General features: G+C 36.5%; 1 protein-coding gene and 1 pseudogene across 3 annotated transcripts in view; both read left to right on the plus strand.

Moving 5' to 3' along the window:
- Positions 1-25,388, plus strand: part of EML6 (EMAP like 6) — a 132,183-nt gene that overhangs the window by 15,694 nt on the left and 91,101 nt on the right. For 2 of the 3 annotated variants that reach the window (XM_087960949.1, XM_026676706.2), the window contains exons 3-7: positions 6,916-7,075; positions 8,521-8,619; positions 10,374-10,442; positions 16,078-16,263; positions 18,505-18,640. In XM_087960949.1, the coding sequence (XP_087817075.1) occupies positions 6,916-7,075; positions 8,521-8,619; positions 10,374-10,442; positions 16,078-16,263; positions 18,505-18,640 (650 nt within the window). The remainder of the gene's footprint in view (positions 1-6,915; positions 7,076-8,520; positions 8,620-10,373; positions 10,443-16,077; positions 16,264-18,504; positions 18,641-25,388) is intronic. The other variant, XM_087960961.1, reaches the window with a different exon arrangement.
- LOC148132747 (uncharacterized) lies at positions 741-1,618 on the plus strand (annotated as a pseudogene).

The following is a 25,388-nucleotide window of genomic DNA, read 5'->3' on the forward strand; positions in this document are numbered from 1 at the left end:
TTGATTATAAATATTATAAATATTTAATATTATAAATATTGATTATATTATTAATATATGTAAGTTATTCTAGAGAGGTAAACATGATGAGCAGGGATGTTCTCCATCAAATTTGTCATGAGTCAGTACTCAAAAGTGGCACTTGTATAATATGTTAAGCACAAAGTTACCACTTCTCATTTTTATTTTATTTCAAACTCTTATACAATTCACAGAATTCCAGAATTAATGCATATTTCCCAACAAACCATATCAATGTACATTAATTTAATATATCATTCTTTATCTTTGGTTTTTTTTTTTCATTTGGGCTGCTAAAAAGCTATTTTCTCTCCTTTTGTTAATGATATAGATAACAGTTCAGTTGATTAACCCCTCTACTTTACAGCCAACATTAATTTTTAATTTATTAATTAAATAGAAAATGTTGTGTTTTTAGTATAACTGAAGTTTTTACTCAGGTCCACAGTTTAGGCGAGAAAATCTCTTGAATGTGATTGGCTGGCTCATCTGACAGTCCCTATAAAAGGGGAACTGTCAGATGGGTTCAGCAGTTCTGTTCTCACTGTTAGCTGAATAAACAAGTTGGACTGTTACCTTGGGCTGTGCATCTTCCTTCACCCACAATAGAACACTGGCGACGAAGGTGGGATCTTAGGAAGAATAGTAACAAAAGAGCTGATCAAAAGATGGCCTAGCAGAATTGGTCATGGGGAAAGATTTGTCCCGAATTCAGCAAGATGACGACGCACACTCCACCAGCACCTTTCAACCTGGCCATTGAACACTGGGACTCTTATATGATCCGATTTGATTGTTTCCTAGAGGCCAACAGCTACAAGCAGACAACAGAAAGAGAGCGCTATTTTTGAGTTATTGTGGCTCTGAAATCTTCGATACAGCCAAGGCACTGGTCGCTCCAGCAGCAGTCCAAATGGTGTCATGGGACATAATCCAAAATGCACTCCGAATGCATTATGCACCAGTACCATGTAAGATTGTCCGACGGCATGAATTCCACTGCCAGAGCCAAAATGAAGGAGAGTCAATAAATGATTACATCGCCGCACTGCAGAGGACTGCCATGTACTGTGAATTTAGAGATCTCGAAGATCTACTACTGGACAGACTTGTCTGTGGAGTCAGGGATGTGAGTCTTCAACGGAGATTACTAGCAAAGCCCAACCTCACCCTGAAGATAGCACTAGATGAAGCCAGAGCCACTGAGATTTCAATCAAAGCAATGGCAACAATTCAAAAGGACAAAAGCCCAAATAACACGCATTGTGGCAACACAGCCCAACAAGATCACAATGAACTGGAGGAGTCAACAGACGAAGAAGAAGATGTATAACGACTCAAAAGTAACAGGAAAACTACGAAAACTGAAGAAGGACAGTCCGCATGTGCAGGTTGTGGTGGGAATAATTCAAGAGCGAATTGCAGATTCAAGGAAGCCATCTGTCAACATTGCAAGTGAAAAGGCCATTTAGCAAGAGTATGCAGAGCCAGCCAGCTGGCACCCCGCAGAAACAACCCATCCAATACACAGGGTACAAAGCCGAACAAGCGTGGAAACTGCAGAAAAAAGAAAACCAACATTCCAAGTCAGCTGTGACGTTCCAGACATCCATTGGGAAAGCCAACTCAACATGAACAAGAAAGATCAACATCACCGTCACCATTGAAGGAATACCCTGTGATATGGAAGTGGACACTGGGTCCTCTCTATCAATAGTTTCGTGGGCCACAATGAAGAAGGTAAAGCCCACCATCTTAAAAATAAACTGCAAAAGCAGAGAATTTATTTGAAAGACTATCAAGGGAATCATATCCCTGTCGTGGGGATGGGAACATTTCAAGTAACATTTAAACAGTTTCAAGGGCCCCTGCGTCTGATGATCATCAAAGGCAAATTACACAGCCTCCTTGGACTAGACTGGTTTGAAGCATTGGGACTGGGGGTGACTGGTGTCCATGCGATACCAGATGACAGCATCAAAGAACTGATCAAGGCATTTGAGGACGTTTCTGATGACAATTTGAGCAAGTATGTGGGCATCCCTATTTCATTTAACCTTGACCCCCCAGGTTGCCCCAATCCGACTCAAACTGCACAGAGTACCATTCACGCTTAAGCCAAAAATAGAAAAACAGCTTGACAAATTAATCACGCAAGGGATATTAGAACTGGTAGACCATGCGAAATGGGAAACCCCTATTGTCACCCCTATAAAGGCAGATGGATCAGTCCACATCTGTGTGGATTACAAGTGTACCCTAAATAAGGCCCTTCAACAAAATGCTTATCCCATCCCCATAGCGCAGCACTTATTGCACTCATTGGGGAAAGGTAAAATTTTCACCAAATTAGACCTGACGCAGGCATACCAACAACTCCCAGTTGATGCCACGGCTGAGGACCAAACCATTTTAACCCATAGGGGTGCCTTTAAATGTTGCCAGCTTCAATTCGGTGTCAGTGTGGCTTCAGGCATCTTTCAAAACCTCATGGAGCACCTCCTACTGGGAATTCAGGGAGTTGTCCCATATTTTGATGATGTTTTAATAACTGCAAAAAATAAAGACGAATTGCTAACCAGGCTAAGGGAAGTACTAACTAAATTCCGAGAATCAGGATTAAAAGTTAAATGAGAAAAATGCAAATTCGGAGTCCCCAGGGTCGAATTTTTAGGATACCTAATAGATGGCTCAGGGATCCACCTGACTGCAGAAAAAATTAAGGCTATCCAGGAAGCACCTACTCCCAAAAAATCAAACTGAGCTACAAGCATTTTTAGGTCTCCTCAATTTTTATAGTATTTTTCTCCCAAGAAAAGCCACTATAGTGGAACCCTTACATGAACTCCTGGGAGAACAGGTTAAATGGATTTAGGGGAAATGGGAAGCCGCCGCTTTCGCGGCTGTCAAAAAACTGTTGTTCTCAGATAGCATCCTAGTCCAATACTCTGAAACTTTGCCTGTCACCCTCACTTGCAGTGCCTCCCCTTTCAGGGTCGGGGCTGTCCTAAGCCACCACATGCCGAATGGCACTGAGGCTCCTATAGCGTTTTACTCCAGGACTCTCTCAGGGCAGAAAGAAACTACAGCCAATTAGATGAAGCATTGGCCACAATAGCTGGCATTAAAAGGTTCCATGAATATTTGTATGGCAGACACTTTCAACTCATTACCGACCACAAACCGCTGCTAGGACTACTCGCCAGAGACCTACCCACTTTGACTATTCTATCCCCTCAACTCACAAAATGGACAATGTTTCTAGCTGCCTATAATTATAAACTGATCTACCACCCAGGAAAATCCCTGGGGCATGCAGACACACTCAGCCGTTGTCCATTGCTGGAAACAGCGCAAGACCCAGCTCCAGCAGCAACCGTACTCCTCATTGAGGACTTACCCAGGCTGATCTCCGTGATAGAGATTGCTCATTTTTCAGCAAAGGACAAAACCTTAGGGCAAATACTGAGTTGGGTTGAGAGGGGATGGCCTAACGGGCCAGTATCGGGAGAGTTGAAACCATTCTATAACCGACAACATGAATTATTAGCAATCAAGGGGTGTTTGTTATGGGGGGAGTGTGTTATTGTTCAACCAAAATTACAGAAACAAATTTTAGAATTATTGCATAGGGTCACCCGGGAATAGTTAAGATGAAAACATTAGCTAGAAGTTATGTGTGGTGGCCCAATATAGATAAAGATATCACAGAATGGGTAGGAACCTATAAGAACTGTCAAGAATCAAGGCCCACACCGCCGACAGTGCAACCCCAGGAATGGGAATCCCTAAAATCCCCATGGGCTAGGATTCATATAGACTTTGGGGGACCGTTCCACGGGCAAATGTTTATGGTAGTTGTGGACGTATATTCAAAATGGCTAGAAATTATACTGATGCACTCTACAACAACTGAGGCCATGATTAAAGTCCTAAGGAAACTATTCACGACACACGGCCTACCGGATGTCCTAGTCTCCAATAATGGGCCTCAATTTCCCTCCACCCAATCTGAGATGTTCCTAGCGGAATTGGGCATTCGCCACGCACTAACAGCACCATTTTACCCCTTGGCGAATGGCCAAGCAGAGAGAATGGTGAGAACCACGAAAGAGGCTTTAGCAAGAATGGGGCCGGGAGACTGGCAAACGCGTATAGACACTTTTCTATTAATACAACATGTCACACCCAATGCAACCACACATAAAGGCCCCTCCAAGTTATTGATGGGGAGGAAACTGAGAACTAGGCTAGATAGACTGCACCCCAACTACTCCAACGAGAAACCTCCTGACTCCACCAGCAGAGTCAGGGAATTCAAAATAGGGGATGGGGTGTATGCACAAAATTACATGGAAGGTTCCCTCTGGATTCCAGGACAAATAATAGCCATCACGAGCCCTAGATCTTACAAAGTGGAATTAGAGGACGGCTGAATATGGTAGAGACATATCAACCAATTAAGGGGGAGAATAGGGAAACCCAACACAAAAACAACCTTCCAATAGAGAATAATAAAGTCCTCAAATTCCCCATTACAGCGGCCTCAAACTCAGAGAATCCACAGCCACACGTACCTGGGGAATCTGGAGACCAGCAGCAAGGCTACTGTGAGTCAACTCTAGAATAAGTAAACACATCCCAAGGGGAGTTCCTGCAGGTTCCAGGGGCGGAACAAGAAGCAGCAGCAGACCCAACAGGTCTGACCACTGTCTCACTCCCAAATGATTTGCGCAGGTCAGAGTAGATGCATAGAAGCCCCGTCTACTTGCACGACTATGTTAAGTGATGTTGTTGTTCATTAGTTACAGTTCAAATTCAGAAGGGATGGGTGTTGTGTTTTTAGTATAACTGAAGTTTTCACTCAGGTCCGCAGTTTAGGCGGGAAAATCTCTTGAATGTGATTGGTTGGTTCGTCTGACAGTCCCTATAAAAGGGGAACTGTCAGACAGGTTCAGCAGTTCTGTTCTCACTGTTAGCTGAATAAACAAGTTGGACTGTTACCTTAGACTGAAGACTGTTATGTCTTCCTTCACCCATAATAGAACAGTAAATTTCAATCTCATTTCAATCACCTTAATTTCTTCATAGACATAGAGAAAAGAAAAATCTTCATTTTCCTGAACATTGCATAAGCTCTGTGTATGATGTATGGATATATGAGGTTTCAATCTGAGGTGATATTTTTTCACTAGCAATTTATATCATCTTCTATAGCAGTGTTGGCTAACCTTTTCCATGTTGCGTGCCGAAAATGTGTTTGCCTGCACGCTCGCATGCCTGCAGCCATGATGCAATGCACGTGTGATCTCCGCCCCCCTGCACATGCATCGTGTGCCTCTGCACATGCGACCCCCATGCACCGCGTGCCTCTGTGCATGTGCACGCCACGCCCTGCACATGTGCATGCCTCTCCCACATGCGCATCTCCCCCCACACTTAGCGGCAGATACCTGACAATCAGCTGACTGGTGGGGGGGCATGCACACATGCGCAGTGGGGCTCTTCTGTGACCTCTCGTGTGCCGGCAGAAAATGGCTTTGCGTGCCACTTCTGTTACATGTGCCATAGGTTCTCCATCACAGTTCTAAAGTCACCCAATCATTATTTTATATTGCTTAAACAATGGCTGAGTGTTGCTATAAAGATGCTAGCAATTACTAGTATGGAAATGACATAAAACTGCATTAATAGAATTGACTTGTATTGCAGCAGTTTTATTACATGTTTTGCTATATAATATTGGAATATAGAATTGCTAACTATCACATTTCAAAATAATTTTGCTTTCTTGCTGCTCTCATAAAACTAGCCTGGACTCTCACATAGATTCTCACATATTTTCAAGAAACAACTATTTTAATAGGTGATAACTCAATGTTGTTCAGATGAACATAATAAATATAATAAGTGTGAGTATATGTTCCTTTTGAAGGAAATATATGTTGAGGAAGGGCATTTTAAATGATAAATTATTCATGATAAATATATTACTGTTTTTTCATTTGAAAATGCACACTTAAAAGATCAGTGTTATTTTTAGGAAAAGAGCACTACTTTTCTCAATGAAATATGAATTGTGATTTCACATATAGCTCTTTGTAAGGAACATAAGGAATAGAAAATTAATAGACTCAAATATTTCTATTCATAAAAAATGCTTTTGGATTTTTTTCCCCTGCTGTCAAGTGAGTTTATTCTATAATATATTGTTTAAAATATCCATAAATTTCACTTTCAACATAACTTTACAAACATTATTTTCAAAACCTATGACATTGAGTAGCATTATTTAATAAGCTTTGACATTTTGAAGAATTTCTATGCATAATAAACACACATTTACATCCATTTTTTATTTTGTAATTTATTGTGAGAAGAAAATTATAAGGAAGTATACCTGAACATTACTTTTGTTTTCTACAGTATGCCAGTTCAGAAATGTCATTGTCTAAAAACCATATAGGGTGTATCTACACCCTCTGTGTTATTAAACATCATTTGAAAAACATATATGAAGCAGTCAAAGATTATTAAATGATGGAAAAATAGGCTTGACTAGGACTTCAGAAATTACAAGATTATATTAAATACCTCAATCATATAATTCATGTGGAAACTTATATCCCACTTATTATACATGAGTAGAGGAATAGTGCAAACCAGACTAGAACCCAGTTTGCACTTAGAGAGTCCAAGTTACAGTAATCTTTTGAAAATGAAATGTCAGTTGGAATACATTCATTAGAAGGCAAAAAAAGTTGCAATGTTTTACCTGCATATGAACAGAAAATGAATTTATATAGTAGCAGAATAATTGTAAAAACATCACTGAACATCTGCACAATAATCAAAAATGTGATAACAAACTCTAACTTTTGAACTCTATTCCAGCCTAGCTTTGCATCCTGATAAAACCCTTGTTGCTACAGGACAAGTTGGCAAGGATCCTTATATCTGCATCTGGGATTCCTATAATGTACAGGCTGTCTCTGTCCTAAAAGATGCACATACCCACGGAGTTGCCTGCTTGGCTTTTGATTCAGATGGCCAGGTGTGTATTTACTGAGTTTATATTTCTGTTGTACTTAATGCTCTAGTAGAGTGGAGCCAAAATATCCATTCCCCTGTTTTTGAAGCAGTCTCCTCTTATAAAACAAGAGTGTTACAATTTTCTGATAATCCTTTGGGAGGAGTAATATTTATAAAATGTTTGCTTACTTAAACTTATGTGGTAGCAACAAGATAACCTAGAGTAATCTACATGTAAATTTATTTTCCTGATAAGAGGGGTTAAGAACATAAAAAGAAGCTTGTAATACAGATTAGATGTAAAATACGAAGAATTTATTTTTTCCAATATACTATTAGAACAAGATTAGTTTAGAGCTTAGCCAAAGGGTATAATCATGTTTACTTGATGTCACATTTCAGAAATAAAGCAATCAGGTTCCAATCCCTCCAAAATATCAGTCAGGATCAGGCACAAAGAAAGAACCAATCAGAGACCAGCCCTCACCAACCTACACCAATAGAAAACCAGTTTATCTAAAGACTAATAAAAACAGGAATCCAAACAGTCCTTCCTTAGTTGTCATTTTATCTTCAAATATGCTGGTGAAGGTACTGGTGAAATTTCAGGGACTTTGCTGTCTAACCTATGGTCATTAAAGCTCAACATTGCCCAACAGTGAAATACTATACCAGTAAAACATTTTAAAATTTCACTTGTTTTAATTTTGCATCATTAATGGTTGGTGACATTTTCAACAGTTCTAAAAGTATCAGCATTGAATACTTGGTGAAAATTCAGCCTGACAGTGATAGCAGGGAAAGAACAGCAGTATATAGACCATAGACCATTGCAAGTCAGGTTGATTTTAAGTGCCTGTCTCACAGCTGAAAGAAACGTGTGAGAGAGAGATTGTTCTTTGAAGCAGTAGTTCTGACATTACTGAGCTAGTTTAGACCAGTGGCTTGATTCAACTAAAGAATCTTCTACCAGAAATTAAAAAAAATTCCCAAGAGGTTGGTGACATATTCAACTGTCCATTTTTTGAAAAAGAGAAATTATCTTCCTGCATGAGAGATCCAGTTGTCTTTCAGTTTGTTGTTATTTTGGTTCACAAAGTGTTATTAAAGATTGCATATCCAGATTCTGTTTGCTTGGGCGGATGGCTTGTTTTAAGGCTTTTATTTTTTACATTAGCAAAGCAAGATGTATTATGTCTGTTGCCATGTGTTTCTAAAATATGAAATTAACAAAAGGAAGATGCTATAGATTGTTCTGAAACACGTTAAATTCCATTTACAAGCATATTTGGAAGGAAGGAATATTTGTGCTGAATAGTGAAACCTATAATGCATTTGAATCTTTCAGCATTGTCTATACAACGCTTTCAGCATCTCTTTTCAACCCCTTTATGCATTGATGTATTGTAGTAAGTTACTCCTGAACTGATATTCATTTAAAAACTGTTGTGTATTATTTTTCCTAAGCGTTTATCTTCAGTGGGGTTGGATGCCAAAAACACAGTCTGCATTTGGGATTGGAAGAAAGGAAAACTACTGGCATCAGCTACTGGCCACTCAGATAGGGTAATCAGCTAATGAATTTGCCATATATTTCTCTTGTAATGTTGTATGAGTGTGTCTTTTGTTTGTATCAAGAATACAAATTAGCTTGTAAAATTCTTTATGGGAAATGGTGTTATTTCATATAATGGAGGGGTAATTTAACAATTAGGATTTTTGCCTGGATTATGTCACTGAGAACCAAACATCATTTGGAGTGATTTGATGCTTCTGTTATTTTACTGAAAACAGTTGGCTAGGCTACTAATTTGATTGTAAAAGGTTAATATCATATCCTATCTTAGTTTAATTCACTTTTTGGTTTCATACATTTTACTTCCAAGTCGTTACCAGCCTATTGAAGAAAAATATAACCTATGATATGGATAAATGGATTCCACCTTCTCTTTTTTGCTTCATGGACTGAAAGAAACCTGGAATGTTGTGGTCAAGTAATAAAATAGGGAAACTTAAACTTCCCCCTCTGAGCACCTCTTCTTTTACCTTATAGATGTTTGAACTGGAGGGTGATCACAACAATAATGCAATAGCTCTGAAAATTTTTACTTGTGGAGTATATCTATTCCATAAATAGTAATTAAAATGTACATTTTCATGGGTGTATGTTGTCATATCCAACATACCAGGCTTCCTTCGCATAAAGTATCACTTAGAACAGAAAGAGAAAAGTTTGGCATAGTTGGGAAAGTAACAGGCTAGAAACCAGGAGACTGAATTCTGTTCTCACCTTGGATGCAAAGCCAGCTGGGTAACCTTGGGCCAGTCACTTTCTCTCACCCAACCACTTCTGAAAAACTTGGGTAGCCATTGAGAATCAGACATGATTGAATGGAAATAAAAAAATGCATTGTGAGAGTTGATTATTGAATATCACACATGGTTTCGTGCATTAATGTGTAAGGTATATGAGGGTGAGATTGCAAAAATCTTAGCAGTTTTGGACCGCTTGAGAGATTTAACCTGTTTTTTAAATTGCATCTGTGATATTGTAAAAAGTGGCACAATATTGCCTCTTTGAAAAGATTTACTGATTGATAATTTCCCTGAAAGTCAGCTTGTCCATCACTATGGGTTTATTCATGTATATAATGCTGAAGGAGCTCTTTGCAAAAGTTCCTTTCATGAGACTCCCATTACATCTCTTTGGTTTACTGTGGTGATTATTTTAGGAAATTAAAATGGAATTTTGAAGCAATCCCCAACTGTTTGAGAATGTGACAGGCTAAAGTTGCAATCAGTATTGAATGATTCTGATATCAATTTAAATTATGCAAAGTACAAATATTTGTATAATTTTCTGGGTGGGTCAATTCAATAGTAATAGGTATGTAAGAAAAATAGTGTAAAACCAGTTTTTTCAAGAGTGATATCTATACAGCAAGGTCTAATAAATATGGACAATCTTTTATAACAATACTGTTTATTTTAAATCCCATCTATTTTCTTTAGGTCTGTACAATTTGGTATTCATTAATATTTACCTATAATTGTTAACATTCCTATTATATATACAAATACCGTAAATTAAAGGCAAATGTATAATTAACCTTGTAAAATGTTTGTTTTGCTGACTACTTTTCAAATGCATTTGTCTTCTATAAAAAAAAATTATGAGCTATGATGTAACTATGGTATTAACAATCTTGCTAATAGAGCTATAGAACTTTGTTGAAATTATGTGAGAAAAATAGACATTTCTAGGATTTAATGCATTTGGTTTTTAATTTAGTGTAGCAGTTTTGAATATGTTTTGACAGATTTTTGATATTTCCTGGGATCCATATCAACCTAACCGAGTGGCTAGCTGCGGAGTGAAACATATCAAGGTAACATAACATATCAAGGTAAATTGGTTTTGATGCTTTGCATTATCAGTGGAGAAAAATGTTATATTTATTTGACACATTTTCTCTTACTAACTTCTTTTAAGCTCTACAAGTTAGTATACAAGTTAGTATAGCCAATGCAAGTTAGTAGGTAAATTCCTAACACATAGAGTTGCTGCAGAGAGAAATAGGTAATCAGGATAAGTAGAAGGGACATATGGTGTGAGTTTCAAATATGTATAGGTCTCCCCCATGTTTTTAATCAAAATAGATTCATTTAGAACAGAGGAAAACAAGTAAAAGTTGCTGAAGTACAGTACATGCTAACTATGCTATTGGGAGTTATAACATGGTGTCATGCTACAAACTCATTATTTAGAATAAAGTTTTTCTAAATTAGACTCTTAAATGTAATATGTACATTAGTGATTAAAAACAAAAAATTCCATATCTTATTAGAATTCTTGTTTATCCTGCACTTCATCCCTGCACTTTCATCCTATACTTCATGATCATAATATTTCAATTAAATACTCAATTGTGAGTATTCTGTTCTATTATAACTTGATTATATTATTATGTTCATATATTTCTAACTTTGTGTCCACACTAGAGATGAGGGGTTGTTATAAACTATGAATAAATTTCATTTTCTTTCAGGATACATAATCTTTTTGACAAGCCCTCATCTCTAATTTGTACACATGTAATGTCATTTTAGTGAACACCAAGATATAACAAAAGTATGCCAAATATTTTTCATAATTAAACACTGTATAAGGCAATTAATGATTTATTTTGATGCTACATGAACATTTTTACTTTAAATAATTATTTATTTTTGAAGAAAGATTTTAAAACTAATATATTTTTTTTGGTCCTCACCACCCACTTTAAAGTGTTTCCAATGTCTCCATCCATTTAAACAGTGTAATTCTTTGCACACTTATTTAGGAAAAAAACTCTTTTGATTTAGTTTGATCACACTAGCTTAATGCCCCTATATCCAATTCTAACTAGACTAAACTGGAGGAGTCAAGTGAGGAATTGGTTTAGAGTCTCTACATAGTCACAAGAGGATGAAGTACACCTTCTCCCCCCCGCCCTGAATGCCTTTGAACCTTCTCAAGTTTTACCCAGATGCTAGTTTTACACAGGTGTTAGTCCCCAAAGTGGCAACCCTGAAGTCTCAAAGATGGCGTCAGCCAGGTTCATGAACTTGGCTGACGCCATCTTTGAGATATCAGGGTTGCCACAAAGATTCCTTTACATAGGCTTGAGCAGTAAATCAGTACTTTTGAACTCTTTGCATGTGGACCTGGTTGTTTGTGCTTGACAGTTTTCATTTCTGACTGATGTCATTTAAGCGTGTGTGAATTCTGCTTCTATTCTAATGACTATGAATTTTTAGTTAATAAAATTGTAATTTGTTAACAAATTATGATTGAAAAAAAAATGATAGTTTATGTGAATCAAGTCATTAACTGCAAGATGTTGCTGCATTTTAACTCAGAATTAAATTTAACCCTAATTTATTGAATTATTCTGTAATCATCTGATTACAGAAAAAAGAGATGTGCAGCTTAAAAAATCACATCATTCATGTGGTTATTTTAATAAACAAAAGCATGTATATTGATGTAGTATAAAATTCAGTTAACTGCTAGTTGCTAAATTGGTTATTGAAAATTTTGGATACTTACAGCTTTATATCTTTTTCTGAATGACATTTTAAAATGAGGAAATTTGCCTTGATTAAATAATTAGTTCTGTAATAACTGCAACAAAATAAATGCTATTTTGCTAATATTTAATATGCATATTAGAAATAAAATTCACATATATATTCATGTAGACTGATAAAGAGATCTTAAATAGGTATAAATAGATGACATTTATATACTAAATATATATATAAATAAATCTGTCAGTTGGTTCACTCAACAGCTCTTTTTTAGTTCTAAAGATATTTAGCTCTAGATATATGACATGATTTTTTAAAAAGTTCAATAAATTTTCCAATGTCTAATACTTTATATATGTTTGTGTGTGTGCTTAGTAGGTGTCACTTATAAAAATTTCCAAGCCTTTTTCTATATTGAAAAAAAAAAAAGCTATTTTTCTGTTTGGAAAGGCTTTCCTCATTAGATTAGGAAAGAAATTTCACTATTTCTTTTATATAGGTTACTCTTAATAAATGGCCAAATATATTGCATAAGTGAAGTCAATAATGAAATGATGTGCAAGGTGGCTTGCATTGTAAGAATTGCAAAACACTAGTAGAAGAGAAAGCAATCAAACTCAGAGGGGAGCAAGGACTCCACATTTGCAAAATATCTAAATCAGAAAAATACAACAAAAAACTAGCAAATCAGTCTTTTACAGAGTAAAATCACTGAAAAGCAGAAGACTAACATTCACTGAGCCGAAGCTTAACACATTTTAAAAGATTTGGTTTTGTTTAATAATGAAATTGTGAAAAGCAAAGCTAACAAAACAATACTTTGTAAGAAATCTCCAGGTATTTGAAAGGCATTGTTGGAAAATTAATGGTTACAAACATTATTCCATTGCGTCTTCTTATCTTATTGGCTACCAGGGTTAATAGACATTAAAGCAGTATTTCTCAACTAAGCAACTTTAAAATGTGTGGACTTCACTTCCTAGTATTCCTCAGCCAGTCCACACATCTTAACATTGCCTAGTTTGAGGAACACTAGTTAAACTTAGTGTAGGGAGTCTCCCCATTGTCTTTCCCCTGTTTGATGTAAATTGGCTATATTTGTCATTGCTATCCGAGGAGGGGGGAAAGGGAGAGGGAAAGAGAGATGGACTTTGTTTTTCCTTCTCATCCTTGGACAAAGAAGACCGCTGATTTGAAAGAGGGGTCAAAGAGGCTATCTACATTAAGATTGAACAGTTCTCTCTCAACAGAGGGAGGATAAATACCGCACCACCTATTTCCTATTTACAACACAATTATTTTAGTAGTTCCACCAAAGGTTCCATACCCATTTGCATTATTCATGTGACCCTGAGAGTACAGATAAACTTCCAAGTGGCCTCAACGACTCTCAGAAAGAGTGCTAATAACCAGATGACAGCAAGGAATATAAAGCCTTCCATCCTCCACCATTCAGTCAGAACTGAAGAAGCTGTTTGGATGAAAAGTGAAATAGCTTCAAAGAAAAACAAAGTCTAGTTGCCTTTTGAAACAGCATGTTTGGGACAACCATGATCAGGATGACCGAGAATCTCCATAGACACATCTAACTAAAAGCAATAATTCATTTCTACCTATTAAAAATAAAGTAGCTGTACAAGCAGAGATGTCCACAGGAGAAGTACATCACAAAATAAGCTTTGCACCACAAGCTGGTTCCATTCTGTATATATGACATCGCACACACTTACAAATGAAGGGAGTTTGTATTGTGATGATGCAACGCTGATTTTAGAAATTGATGTATCATTTAATAAAATTTAAAAAATTAAATTTGTCACTCTAAATCTAAATGTATTGATGTTTTCAGGCAAAAAGCTGGACAGCCATTTGTTTGGGATTGTATAAGGATCTGTACCTTGAGTAGGGGTTTGGACTGGAACACTTCCAAGATGCCTTTCAACTCTAGAATTTTAACAATATTAAAGCAAGTGCAATTATAGTCACTAACTTACCAATCTCAGAAAATGATCAAAGGAGTCTCTAAATATCCACAGTGCTTTTGGCTTTGGGAGCAATTGGTGCTGTCAAAGGAGGCGAAGCATTTGTGTATCATTTGATATTTGGGCAACCACGTTAGCAAATCAAAGAGCTTAGTCTGTTCCTTCTATGCCAAGAGCCCAAAAAACATTCAATCTCAACTTACTATTTCACTAACACTGAAGGTAGTGGAACAAAGTTGTACAAGGGGGCAGGAAGACATTCCAGGACCATTAAGGTACAATGGATCGACATCCGTTTTCACTGTGATTGGGAGCCTCTGATGAAAGCAAAGGAATGGTCTATGTAACTATGGAAAATAGTCCAATAAACTTGATGTTCAACTCTTTAGGCAGCCCATGTGGAGGAGGAAGATTTGATAGAAGGCTAAATATGATCTTCAAAGGGATAGGGCAAGGGTCTTCAAACTTGGCAAGTTTAAGAGTTGTGGACTTCAACTCCCAGAATTCTTGAGCTAACATGACTGGAGGAGGAATTTTGGGAGTTGGAGTCTTAAAGCTGTCAAGTTTGAAGACCCTTGGGATAGGGCTTGATCTCCACAGTGCTGGCATGAGGCCTTGGCAAGAGCCAGATAATCTTTGATTTTAAAGAGTGCTGGGTGTGTCTGGAATGAGGGAGAACCAGGAAGCATGTAGCTATAGGCATGGGTGGTAAATATAGTTGACCTGAAACAGCTATTTCTCAATTATTGACATAAACACATTTAATGTTTCATGGAAGAATATTGCTCCAGAATGGCATTTGTCTTTTATTTCAACATCCAATTGCAAATGATGAATAGAAGAGAGGAGGAGCTTAACATCTAATAACTGAAACGGCTTTCCAAAATATGTCTATGAATTGTGTATTTCTGTTAGCTGCCTCAGAAGTAGAGGGGAAACCATAACAAGAAATGAAATAAACTACCATGGCAGGGAAATTACATTACAACCCGAATGTCAATTACAGTAGGTGTTTGACATGTGATAGGACAATTATATAGGTCACAACATGTAATCCCAAGGTTACTTGGGAAACAGGTATATGCATAAGGGGTAATTTAATACACTTGGTGGTGGGTGGCTTGAATGAGCAAAAAAAAGTAGATAGGAGGCAAAAATTTCTAGATGCAGAAGGGAGGTGGGAGGAGGGCTAAAGGTTAAGATGTTTCTGTGAATTAGTTCACAAAATTGGCCCTGTCAAGATCTAAGCTTAGCTGCAATATGCCTGCTGTTGGACGTATAGACAGATCATCCCAAAAGAGGTTACATCTCTGTCTGACATTAACTAGTGTAAGAAGTCTCTTGGAAAGGGTCAACATTTACAATGCAGTATGCTGGTCTCAAAGTACCTTACATATAGTTTATATAAACTGCTTAGTATAGTGAAGAATCAAGAATTTGTAATCCTTTGTCTCCTGCTCTGGGCCTGATTCTGATCAAAGGGCATGTGCTGTAGATTTTATCATAAATGAAGGATTTATTAAAATACATTGATCCTTTCAGCCACTGTGGATTGCAGTTGAAAGGACTTCATTCGGTACTAGGATTACAGAAGGAATAAAGGATTACTAATATCCTAAGGTCTTGTGTATACCTTCACTGTAACTTGTAAAAACAAATTATTTTGATTATTAATACTCAATTATTTTGATTTGTTTCCTTTCCTTTTTTTTATTTTAAAAGCAATAAAAAACCTTTAAGTGAATACTTTTATCATATGATGTTATCATATATTCTGAGTACTTGTTTTATGCATTTTAATAATGGAAACCATCCTGATAATTCATTTAAATAATTAGATGTAAATATCATAAACAACATAAACAGGGACCTAAACTATGTAAACTGCTAGGGGTTTTTCATACATCTTAAAGGTATGATTCAGCCACATATTGCAAATCCTGAAGACACTCTGTTTGTCATTTTATAGTTTTGGACACTGTGCGGAAATGCCTTGACAGCCAAAAGAGGAATATTTGGCAAAACAGGAGACTTGCAAACTATCCTCTGTTTGTCTTGTGCAAAAGATGACGTTACATTCTCTGGTGCTTTAAATGGAGATGTCTATGTCTGGAAAGGGCTTACCTTAGTCCACACAATCCAAGGAGCTCATGGTGTAAGTTACCACTTATATGCTACTGTACAAAAACTTGGGTCTTAAAACAGGTGTGTTTCCTGATTTGCTTTTGGACACTCAAGCAATTCTCAATTGATTTTTATGCCGATTGATTACTGGACTCACCTGAAGTGTGACTTGCACAGCTATACAAATTTGTTTGGTATATAAATAATAACTAAATAAGCTGCGTCATACTTACAGAAGCAATTTTTTGTTATTGATTTTGCTGTTCTCAGTAACATCTTGGCAGGCATAAAAATATTCTTCAGGGGAAAAACAACTCATCAAATTTTAATTCATTTGATTCAAGACTATGTTCTACCATAACGATTTTGTGAACAAAAAACAGCCTTGTACTGTAATCTTAAATTCTAGTGAAGCAGGATATGTGATTTAGTTAGTATTATTGTTTGGGGGAAGTTGAACTTATGAGTTTCATTAAAACATAATTTAATGTGATAAATATTTCAGGTAACATGAATAAGTATGGAACTCAATGCTCACATTATCACTAATCTGTCTATCATATAAGCTATGTCCCTGCAACAATATTTGAATCAACTAATTTCATAGTTAAAAACATTATTTAAAATGCAAATGCCATGAATCATTTAACTCGCCTAACTACAGTAATTGGGACCTGCAATTCTGTTGCTAATCGATGTACTTATAAAGCACAAAATCCTGTGTCTTTACAGTTGCAGCAGCTCCAGTGCCATTATTAAATGAATCCCACGTGGCTGCAGCATCTTATGGTCACATGATCTCCATTTGCAATATCATCTGGCTTTCCCATTGACTTTGCTTGTAGGAGCCAGCAGTGAAGGTTGTAAATGGCGAACATCTGACTGCAGGATGCTGTTGACTGTTGTAATTGTAAGCCAGTTTCCAAGTCCTTGAATTGTGACCACATGACTGCAGGCTGTGAAGGGCATAAGTACAAGAAATAGTTGTAAGTCCCCTGATTTTGCACTATCATAACTTTGAACAGTCAATTATTTTGTTTCTTCAATTAGTTTACTGTGTTTAGTGTGAAATTGGTTCAGTCAATCAAAGAGCCTTGGTGGCACAATGGTTTGAGTGCAGTACTGCAAACTACTTCTGCTGACAGCCAGCTGCCTGAAATTTGGCAGATCAAATCCCACCAGGCTCAAGGTTGACTCAGCCTTCCATCCTTCTGAGGTGGGTAAAATGACCCAGATTGTTGGGGGCAATTTGCTGACTCTGTAAACCGCTTAGAGAGGGCTGTAAAGCACTATGAAGTGATATATAAGTCTAAGTGCTATTCCTATTGCTATTATGCAAGGAGCACCATAACTGCTTTAATCATAAATGCACTAACACTGGAAGTTTTTAAGAAGAGATTGAATAACCATTTGTCTGAAATGCTATAGGGTTTCCTGCCTAAGCAGGGGGTTGGACTAGAAGACCTCCAAGATCCCGTCCAACTCTGTTATTCCTATTCTATTCTATTCTATTCTATTCTATTCTATTCTATTCTATTCTATTCTATTCTATTCTTGTGAGCTTATTCATTCAATTTGTTCAACATATGTACACTATTGATAAATTCTATAATATGCTTGTATCTTTTTGTTAATTGTATCTAAATATCTAAGCCAAGGTCTGTTTTATCTTTATACAATATTAGACTCTATAGGTATAAATATTATGTATACATACACAGTCACAATTTTATATTTTAAATGGGAAAAACCATAGATTATACATCTTGTTACAAACTGCTTTTGTAAGAATCACAGGATCTCTGTGTGACAAAATAGCAGGAAGGAATCTGCTATTTAGGACACATGAAGAACCAAATTCCCTTATCCATCATGAGAACTGTTACAACTGATTTAGATGTTAGAAACGACAAATAGAAATAGGCTGATCAAGAAAAGAGTGCTAGAGTGATAGACATGAACTCAAATTATAGAATTGTCACACAATATTATTCTTTTAATATGATTCAGTAGTGCACAATTGACTGTATGCCTAGTCTGGTTTTGCTGCCTAATATCTCTTGGCAAGGAAAAACATATTTTCAGTAGGCTGGTTTTGTTTTGCTTGTTTGTGTATGATGGAATGACTAAATCATCTGATTATATAAATGTTTGGAATCTCACAGGAAAAACATTATGATGTAATTCTGTTTGACAAGCATTACATTTTAACACTTTGCAAACAGCATTGTCGTATGAAACAAATTTTAAACTTGATTACTTTATTGTGCAGGCTGGAATTTTTAGTATGTATGGATGTGAAGAAGGTTTTGCAACTGGTGGGAGAGATGGCTGCATTCGACTGTGGGATATTGATTTCAAGCCAATAGCTAAAATTGATCTCAGGGAGACTGAGCAAGGATATAAAGGTAATACTAATTTTTTTTTATTAAGGTTTTGATTTGTACAAATATTTTATTTGTAAATTGATAGAACCAATGCATGTTCTGGAATCGCTGAAACCATTTCATTTAAGTGCAGTTCACAATACTTGTAGAGATTGGTTGACAGAAGGGCACATCATGAGTCAGTACTAGAAGAGACCTTGAGCCTCCTAACTGTGCCCTTAGGCCACATCTCCTTCCTGCCTTGGCACAGCTTCTGACTATGTGTTACACAGGACTTCCTAATACTGTCATTTAATTTCCTGGGGAAAGGGAAAGCTTTAATGCCAAACTTCTTTTTGGTCTCAAAACACCTTTGCCAGCAAGGATGGAGTTGAGTGGAACCCTTTGGGTAAAGCAAACAATTTTCTTCCTTCCACCACTCTCTTGAATCTTGGGTCTTGTTCTCTCCTACTTCTCTTCTCAAGCATCTGGGATAGGTGGATTGAGTGAATGTGGAATTTTGTTTTCATTCATTGAATGGCTGAATGAGTGTACTATGCCAGAGTGAATGAGGATTTTAATTTGTCCATTTATTATAGTATTATGCCAGTTTGCTATTATGCAAGTTATGTTACAAAAGCAGTTTATTTGTTGAATGTTGCTACAGTTGTATTGGAGGTGGTAGCATGAATTCATATCTGGATACACAAGGCATAGTTCTGGAGACTAATATTAGTATGGATGTGCATTCACAAATAGAGAAGTACCAGTATTAATTCAGTTTCCAGTGTTCTTGGAATGAAGTGATGAACTGACAATGAGATAATGCAAGAGATATATAGATATAGATATAGATACACACACATACAAATAAGAGGAGAAGGCTGTTGCATTGTACCTGGAATTTTCATCAAACTTCTAAGGCAGGGGTTCCCAACCTGGGGTGCGAGACGATATTCCAGAGGGTGCAAGAAAAGTCCAGGTAAATAATAGGATATTGGCTATATGTTGGCATTTTTATTTATTATTTATTTCAGGGGTGCGAGGTTCGAGTGAAATTTCTTTAGGGGTGCGGGAAAAAAAGGTTGGGAACCACTGTTCTAAGGGAACCAATACTTTTCTTCCAAGAACAAAATAATATCTGTTCTCTCTTGTTATTCCAACAAAGACTAACCAACCTAATACAACAAAAATAAAACTCCGTAAGTTAGTCTCCCCTGCATTTTCTATCACATGAGAGTGTGTTGTCTTCTATTCACATATCTTTCAGAATTTGATTTGGTAAATTATGACAACTTGAGACAATTGAAGCATAATTGTTGTTGTAGCCCCCTCTTTTGCAAAAACTGAGATGTGCATGTGAAAATGCTTTATGTTTTAAGGCTTCTGGGGAACACTGACCAAGAAATAGCTACTGAACAATGTTGGTGTAGCATAGCATATTTGTTGTAAGTTACATGTATTTGAGGGGACTGCTAGTAATATGAATTAAGATAAATTTCTGAAACTTACACTCTCAGCTAGTCTTTAAGAGTTGCTGTGCAAATTACACTGTCATAAAGAATTAGATTGTGAGAGTTTCTTTCCGTATATCTTGAGGGCCCTCAGTCAAAGCCAGAAGGCACCAATATGGCTGTAGACCCTTCCATTAATGTCCTTCAAGTTTTCATTCTTATCTTATTCTTATCTTATCTTATTATTAAAAAAAGGAACTTCATATTTAAAAAGAACCCTAATTGGAAGCTAGTAGAAAAAAGAATGCTAAATGAAAGTCAGTGTTTTCTTTATTTTCAATAACATTTTGGATATATTCTTTGATAGTAACATAAAGCAAGTCAGTGGATCATTCTGAAATATTGAAGAGGTTTATATGTATGTATGTATGTATGTATGTATGTATGTATGTATGTATGTATGTATATATATATAGGTCTAGGTGTGTTCGGGTCTTTTCCCGTGTAAGATTAAGAGTATCTTGGCAACGTTTCGGCGAGGTCCCACTCGCCATCCTCAGGCTGGTGCCAAGATACTCTTAATCTTACATGGGAAAAGACCTGAACACACATAGACCTACATACCTGTACCCGTGAAAATCTATGAAAACATATATGTATATATATATGTGTGTGTGTGTGTGTGTGTGTGTGTGTGTATGTATATGTATATGTATATGTATATGTAAGTACCCGCGAAAACTTAAGAAATATATATAGCCAATCAAGATACAAAAAGAGCCAAAAAACAGACAGAAGATATCAGAAACACCCATCAAGCAGAACACAGCAAACTCCGAGACCAATAAACACAGACCAATAAACACAGACCAAGACTCCCAACCAATCAGGATGAAGAAAAAACCATTCTGGCACAGCAATAGGCTGCCCCAAATTTAAATCTGAAACCACTGTAAAAGTCTGACCCACAGACAGACACAATACAGAAGCCTGATGATGGCAGATGAGATTCTGCTGAAACGTTGCTACAACTTTAAAAGAACTACAATGACGTGGAAAATACCCAACCAAGCCGAACACCATACATGTAGTACCAAAAACTTAAGAAAACAAATATATATATATATATATATATATATATATATATATATATATATATATATATATATATATATATATATATATGAATGATAAAAATAGGCTACAGAGATAAAGATAACATCTTCAAGGGCATTCCACCTCAGTCCCTACTTTCTTTGCTAACAATTTAATTTAAACCCATCTCAATGTTTCTCTCTGTGTTGTCCAATCCAATCTTACCCTTTGTTACTTTCTCCCAGGCTATGGGACAACCTAACCAATCATATAACTGTTCACTCAGTCCATACACTCAATCCATTGCCCCAATAATCCACCCTACCCCACATGGAACTCTGCCACCTTCTTGGACTCACTTCCCCAAGTATTCCATAACCTCTAGGGAAGGCAGGTCTCTGCAGAGAAGGAACACCAGGCCTCACAGACCACTTACTCTCCAAAATGGGGGAGGTCAAAAGGTGAAGAAGGCCAAGGAAATACAATCTTCCCAAGCTCAAGCAGGACTCCAATCAGACATCTCCATTCAGAGAGAAAAGAACAAGGCCATCAACACCCTCAAATCATAAGTGGAGACCAGAAAATGAACAGAGTACCTTCCAACCCCACATGGCCAGGCATAGCCCAATAGTCTCCAGCTCCATTTCAGAAACAACTCTTAGGACTTTCCATATAGATCTGAACAACCCAAAGCAAGCACACCTCCACAGGCCAAGTTTCCTGGGGAGATAGGAAGGTACCAAAGATCACATGTGGTCATCCACTGTGTTTGCTCCATAGCAGCAAAGACCAACATATGTATCTGCTTCTCTGACATTCACTCATTTGCTTTCTGATGTGTTTTATTGGGGCAAATATTTGATTAGTATCTAATGTTCAGTATCTTGATTAAAATTTAGCCACAACATGTATTTGCTAAATAAATGCTGCAACTGTTTCATGTTATATATACAGTATCTTGACATGGTCAGGAGAGTGAGAGAAAATGGACATGTTATATAGAAATACCTTCTTTTTCCTTCAGAAAGTTAAGCAGATTAGATTTTCATCATTTATTTATAAATGTCAATAACACCTAGTGTGTCTGTACAATAGGATATCTTCCCAAAGGGCATCTGAAATTGATTCCTGTTTTAAAGATAGTGGAAGTTAATTTAAAAAGGATATTATTATGAGATATTTATTAAAACAATGCCATTTATTGGTGCTATAGCTGTATAAAAAGAGTGCTAAAAACAGATATTTAAAGAAACAAGGAGATACAGAACCTATAAACCATTTATTCAAACTGGCTAATTAAACAGGATTATATTTGTGAAATATATTGTACTAGAACTCTTTGTGTTTGTTTGTTTGTATCAAAAAAGGAAATTAAGTGGGAAGGAGGCAATCTCCACCACTCAACTTCTGAATTCATCTGTTCCATCCCCACATATTCTTTGGATTATAAATATAGTTGTCTACACATATATATTGTGTATACATAGACATAAATTGTATAATCCATAATCCCAGTTTTTCTGCTTTTCTGCTGCTAGATCAGGGGTCGCCAACCTTTTGGACCTCGTGGACGACCAAACTCATAATTTTAGATCCCAGGGACCACTAGCCAGTTCTTTGGGTGTGGTCTAATTTGTGGGTGTGGCTTGGTGGTCACGTGACTGGCTGGGCATGACTTGTATGTAAATATTATAAATATTGATATAAATATTGATTTTTTTATTAAAAAAGAGCAACTTTTACCCAAAATTAGGCAAAGCAGGCAGGCAGATTGAGTTGCTCACAGAATCACAGATGCATGTAAATTTACACCATGCATGTAAATATTGAATTTTTTATTTAAAAAAAGACCAACTTTTACCCAAAATCAGGCAAAGCAAGCAGGCAGATTGAGTTGCTCACAGATTCATTCAGTGATCTATCTATCTGCCATTGGCTAGCTCAGTCTGTCACATAAAATTTGCTTGCAAGCAAACTCACAAAATTAACTCATAACACACCATGTATGTAAATATTGAATTTTTTATAAAAAAAGAGCTTTGGGTTATGATCAGCCCATACATTTGTCATTATCTCTATCGAATCTAGTTGGTTTCCTAGTTCTGCGTTCATCCACACCATGTCTAATCTAGACCACCATTTGTGTGGGTTAGAGTAGAACGTGAATTATTTTTTCCCCAAATTTATTCTCCTCCATTGATCTGTCAAATTTAGTTCCTGTGTCATATTGAAAAAGGACCTGGGCAAAATTTTCCTTTTCTTTTTGTTCTTTGCATTATTGAAATAATCCTTCCTTATATCTACTACCGCATTAAGATCTCCCATAATGCATACATTATCTTGTCCCATCTCAACGATTCTCTCATGTAAATCCTTATAGAATTGACTTTGGTTGTCATTCGGCGCATAAACTGTAACTAATAACATTGGCTTGTACCCTAATTCTAGTTCAAGTATCAAAATTCTCCCTTGTGGGTCTACATATTTTTCTACTGCCTTAATTTCTTTTTTAACATATACCGCTATCCCTTTCTGTTTTTGATTTGCCAGGGCTACAAATAACCTTCCTAATTTAGGATATTCTAAATTGTTTTTTAATATGGACTTCTTGCAGGCATACTATTTCTAATTTCTGTTTGGCTAATCTAGATAGTATCTGTTTCCTTTTAATGGGTGAGTTTAGACCATTTATGTTTAATGATAATAGCTTCATTTCCATTTCCTTCTTTCTACTTGTGGGATATTATCTGTCTTCTGTTAATTCTAGTCTCTCTTTGTGGGTGTGTTCTTAATCTTCTTCCTTCTGTCTCCTCCTTGTTCTCTCCTTCTTGTTCTAGGCCTCCTATATCTTGCTGTTGTTGTTGTTCTTGGCTTTCTGTCTCTAGCTCCTCTCTACTGCTGCTTTCTTCTTCTGTTCCTCCAATCTGCTCATAGAAATCTTGTGCCTTGTCTAAGTTATCTATTCTGATCCTCTTTTCCTGCCATGTTACCAACAAGCCTTCTGGAATTAACCATCGAAACATTATGTTCTTCTGGATAAGTTGTGTTGCCAAAAACTTATAGTCTTTTCTCTGTTCACGCACCTTCTTGGGAACCTGCTTAAGGGTTTGCACTTCTTTATCTTTATAAACCAATGGTTCATCTTGCGTTGTCTTGTATATTATGTCACATACTTGTTTCCTGGCAAATTGCATGTGGACTTCCCTGGGTAACCTGTTACGTCGAGCATAACTCATTTGAACTCTGTAGGCCTCGTCGATTTCTAGCAGGATCTTTCAGGTCTCCCTTTGTAAAGCTGGTGCAAGTAATTCTGCCATGAGCACATTCAGATCTTCATCTCTACTTTCAATGATATTTTGAAACCTCAAGTAATAGGCAGCACAGTCCATCTCTAGGTGGATAATCTGTTCTTCTAATCTTTTGTTTATTGTCATCATCCTGTTGTCCATTAGTTCCAGTTTCTTTTCATTTTGTACTGTTCTAAGTTTCACCTCTTCTAGTTTCTGCTCATTCTTTTGCATTGTTTGCTTTATAGTATCAACTTTGTCTTCTAATTTATTAATATTGCCTTTCAATTCCATATGATTTTGCAAAATATTCTCTTGCATTTTTATCTGTTGTTCTTGCATTTTAAGCATGGTTTCTTGAATGGTTATTAACGAACCCTGTATTGTTTGCATATTGGCTACAGTTTATTTTTCTGCCCCTGGCATTCCCTCAATTGTCTTTTGACCGGCCGTTGATGTAATTGTCAATGCTGGACTAGATGTTGTCTTCTTTGCCGTTCTCCAGGCTGATGTCATGGCACTTGTCTTATTTTCAAGCTCTATTTATTTCTACCTATTTTATTATCTCCTTTACAATATATTTTAAACTAATATCTTACTTTCAATGTATTCCTTCATCTTTTTAAATCTCTTTATTATAATTATATAGAATTAGCACCACTTGTTATCCCTTTCTCTATCTCAAAGTCAATATCACTATATATCTAACAATACTCAGAGAAAGCCCTCCTACCTTTCCTTATGCACAAAGTATTAAATTTATTCTTTTTTTCCTTTTATCTATAATAAAGGGGGGAATCTAATTTCCGTTTATATATAATTACCTAGATATACACTCCCCTTAATCTCTTAATATTGTAATCAAAACTTATTTATCACTATATTTCCTTAGTTCAATATACAATACTTAATCAAAGTAATTATAACCTCAAATATCACCCCAATAGAGGAAGA

This window comes from Notechis scutatus, chromosome 1, assembly GCF_049901735.1.
Source record: "Notechis scutatus isolate UNSWTSFEM ecotype Mainland chromosome 1, rNotScu1.2, whole genome shotgun sequence".
NCBI lineage: Eukaryota > Metazoa > Chordata > Lepidosauria > Squamata > Elapidae > Notechis > Notechis scutatus.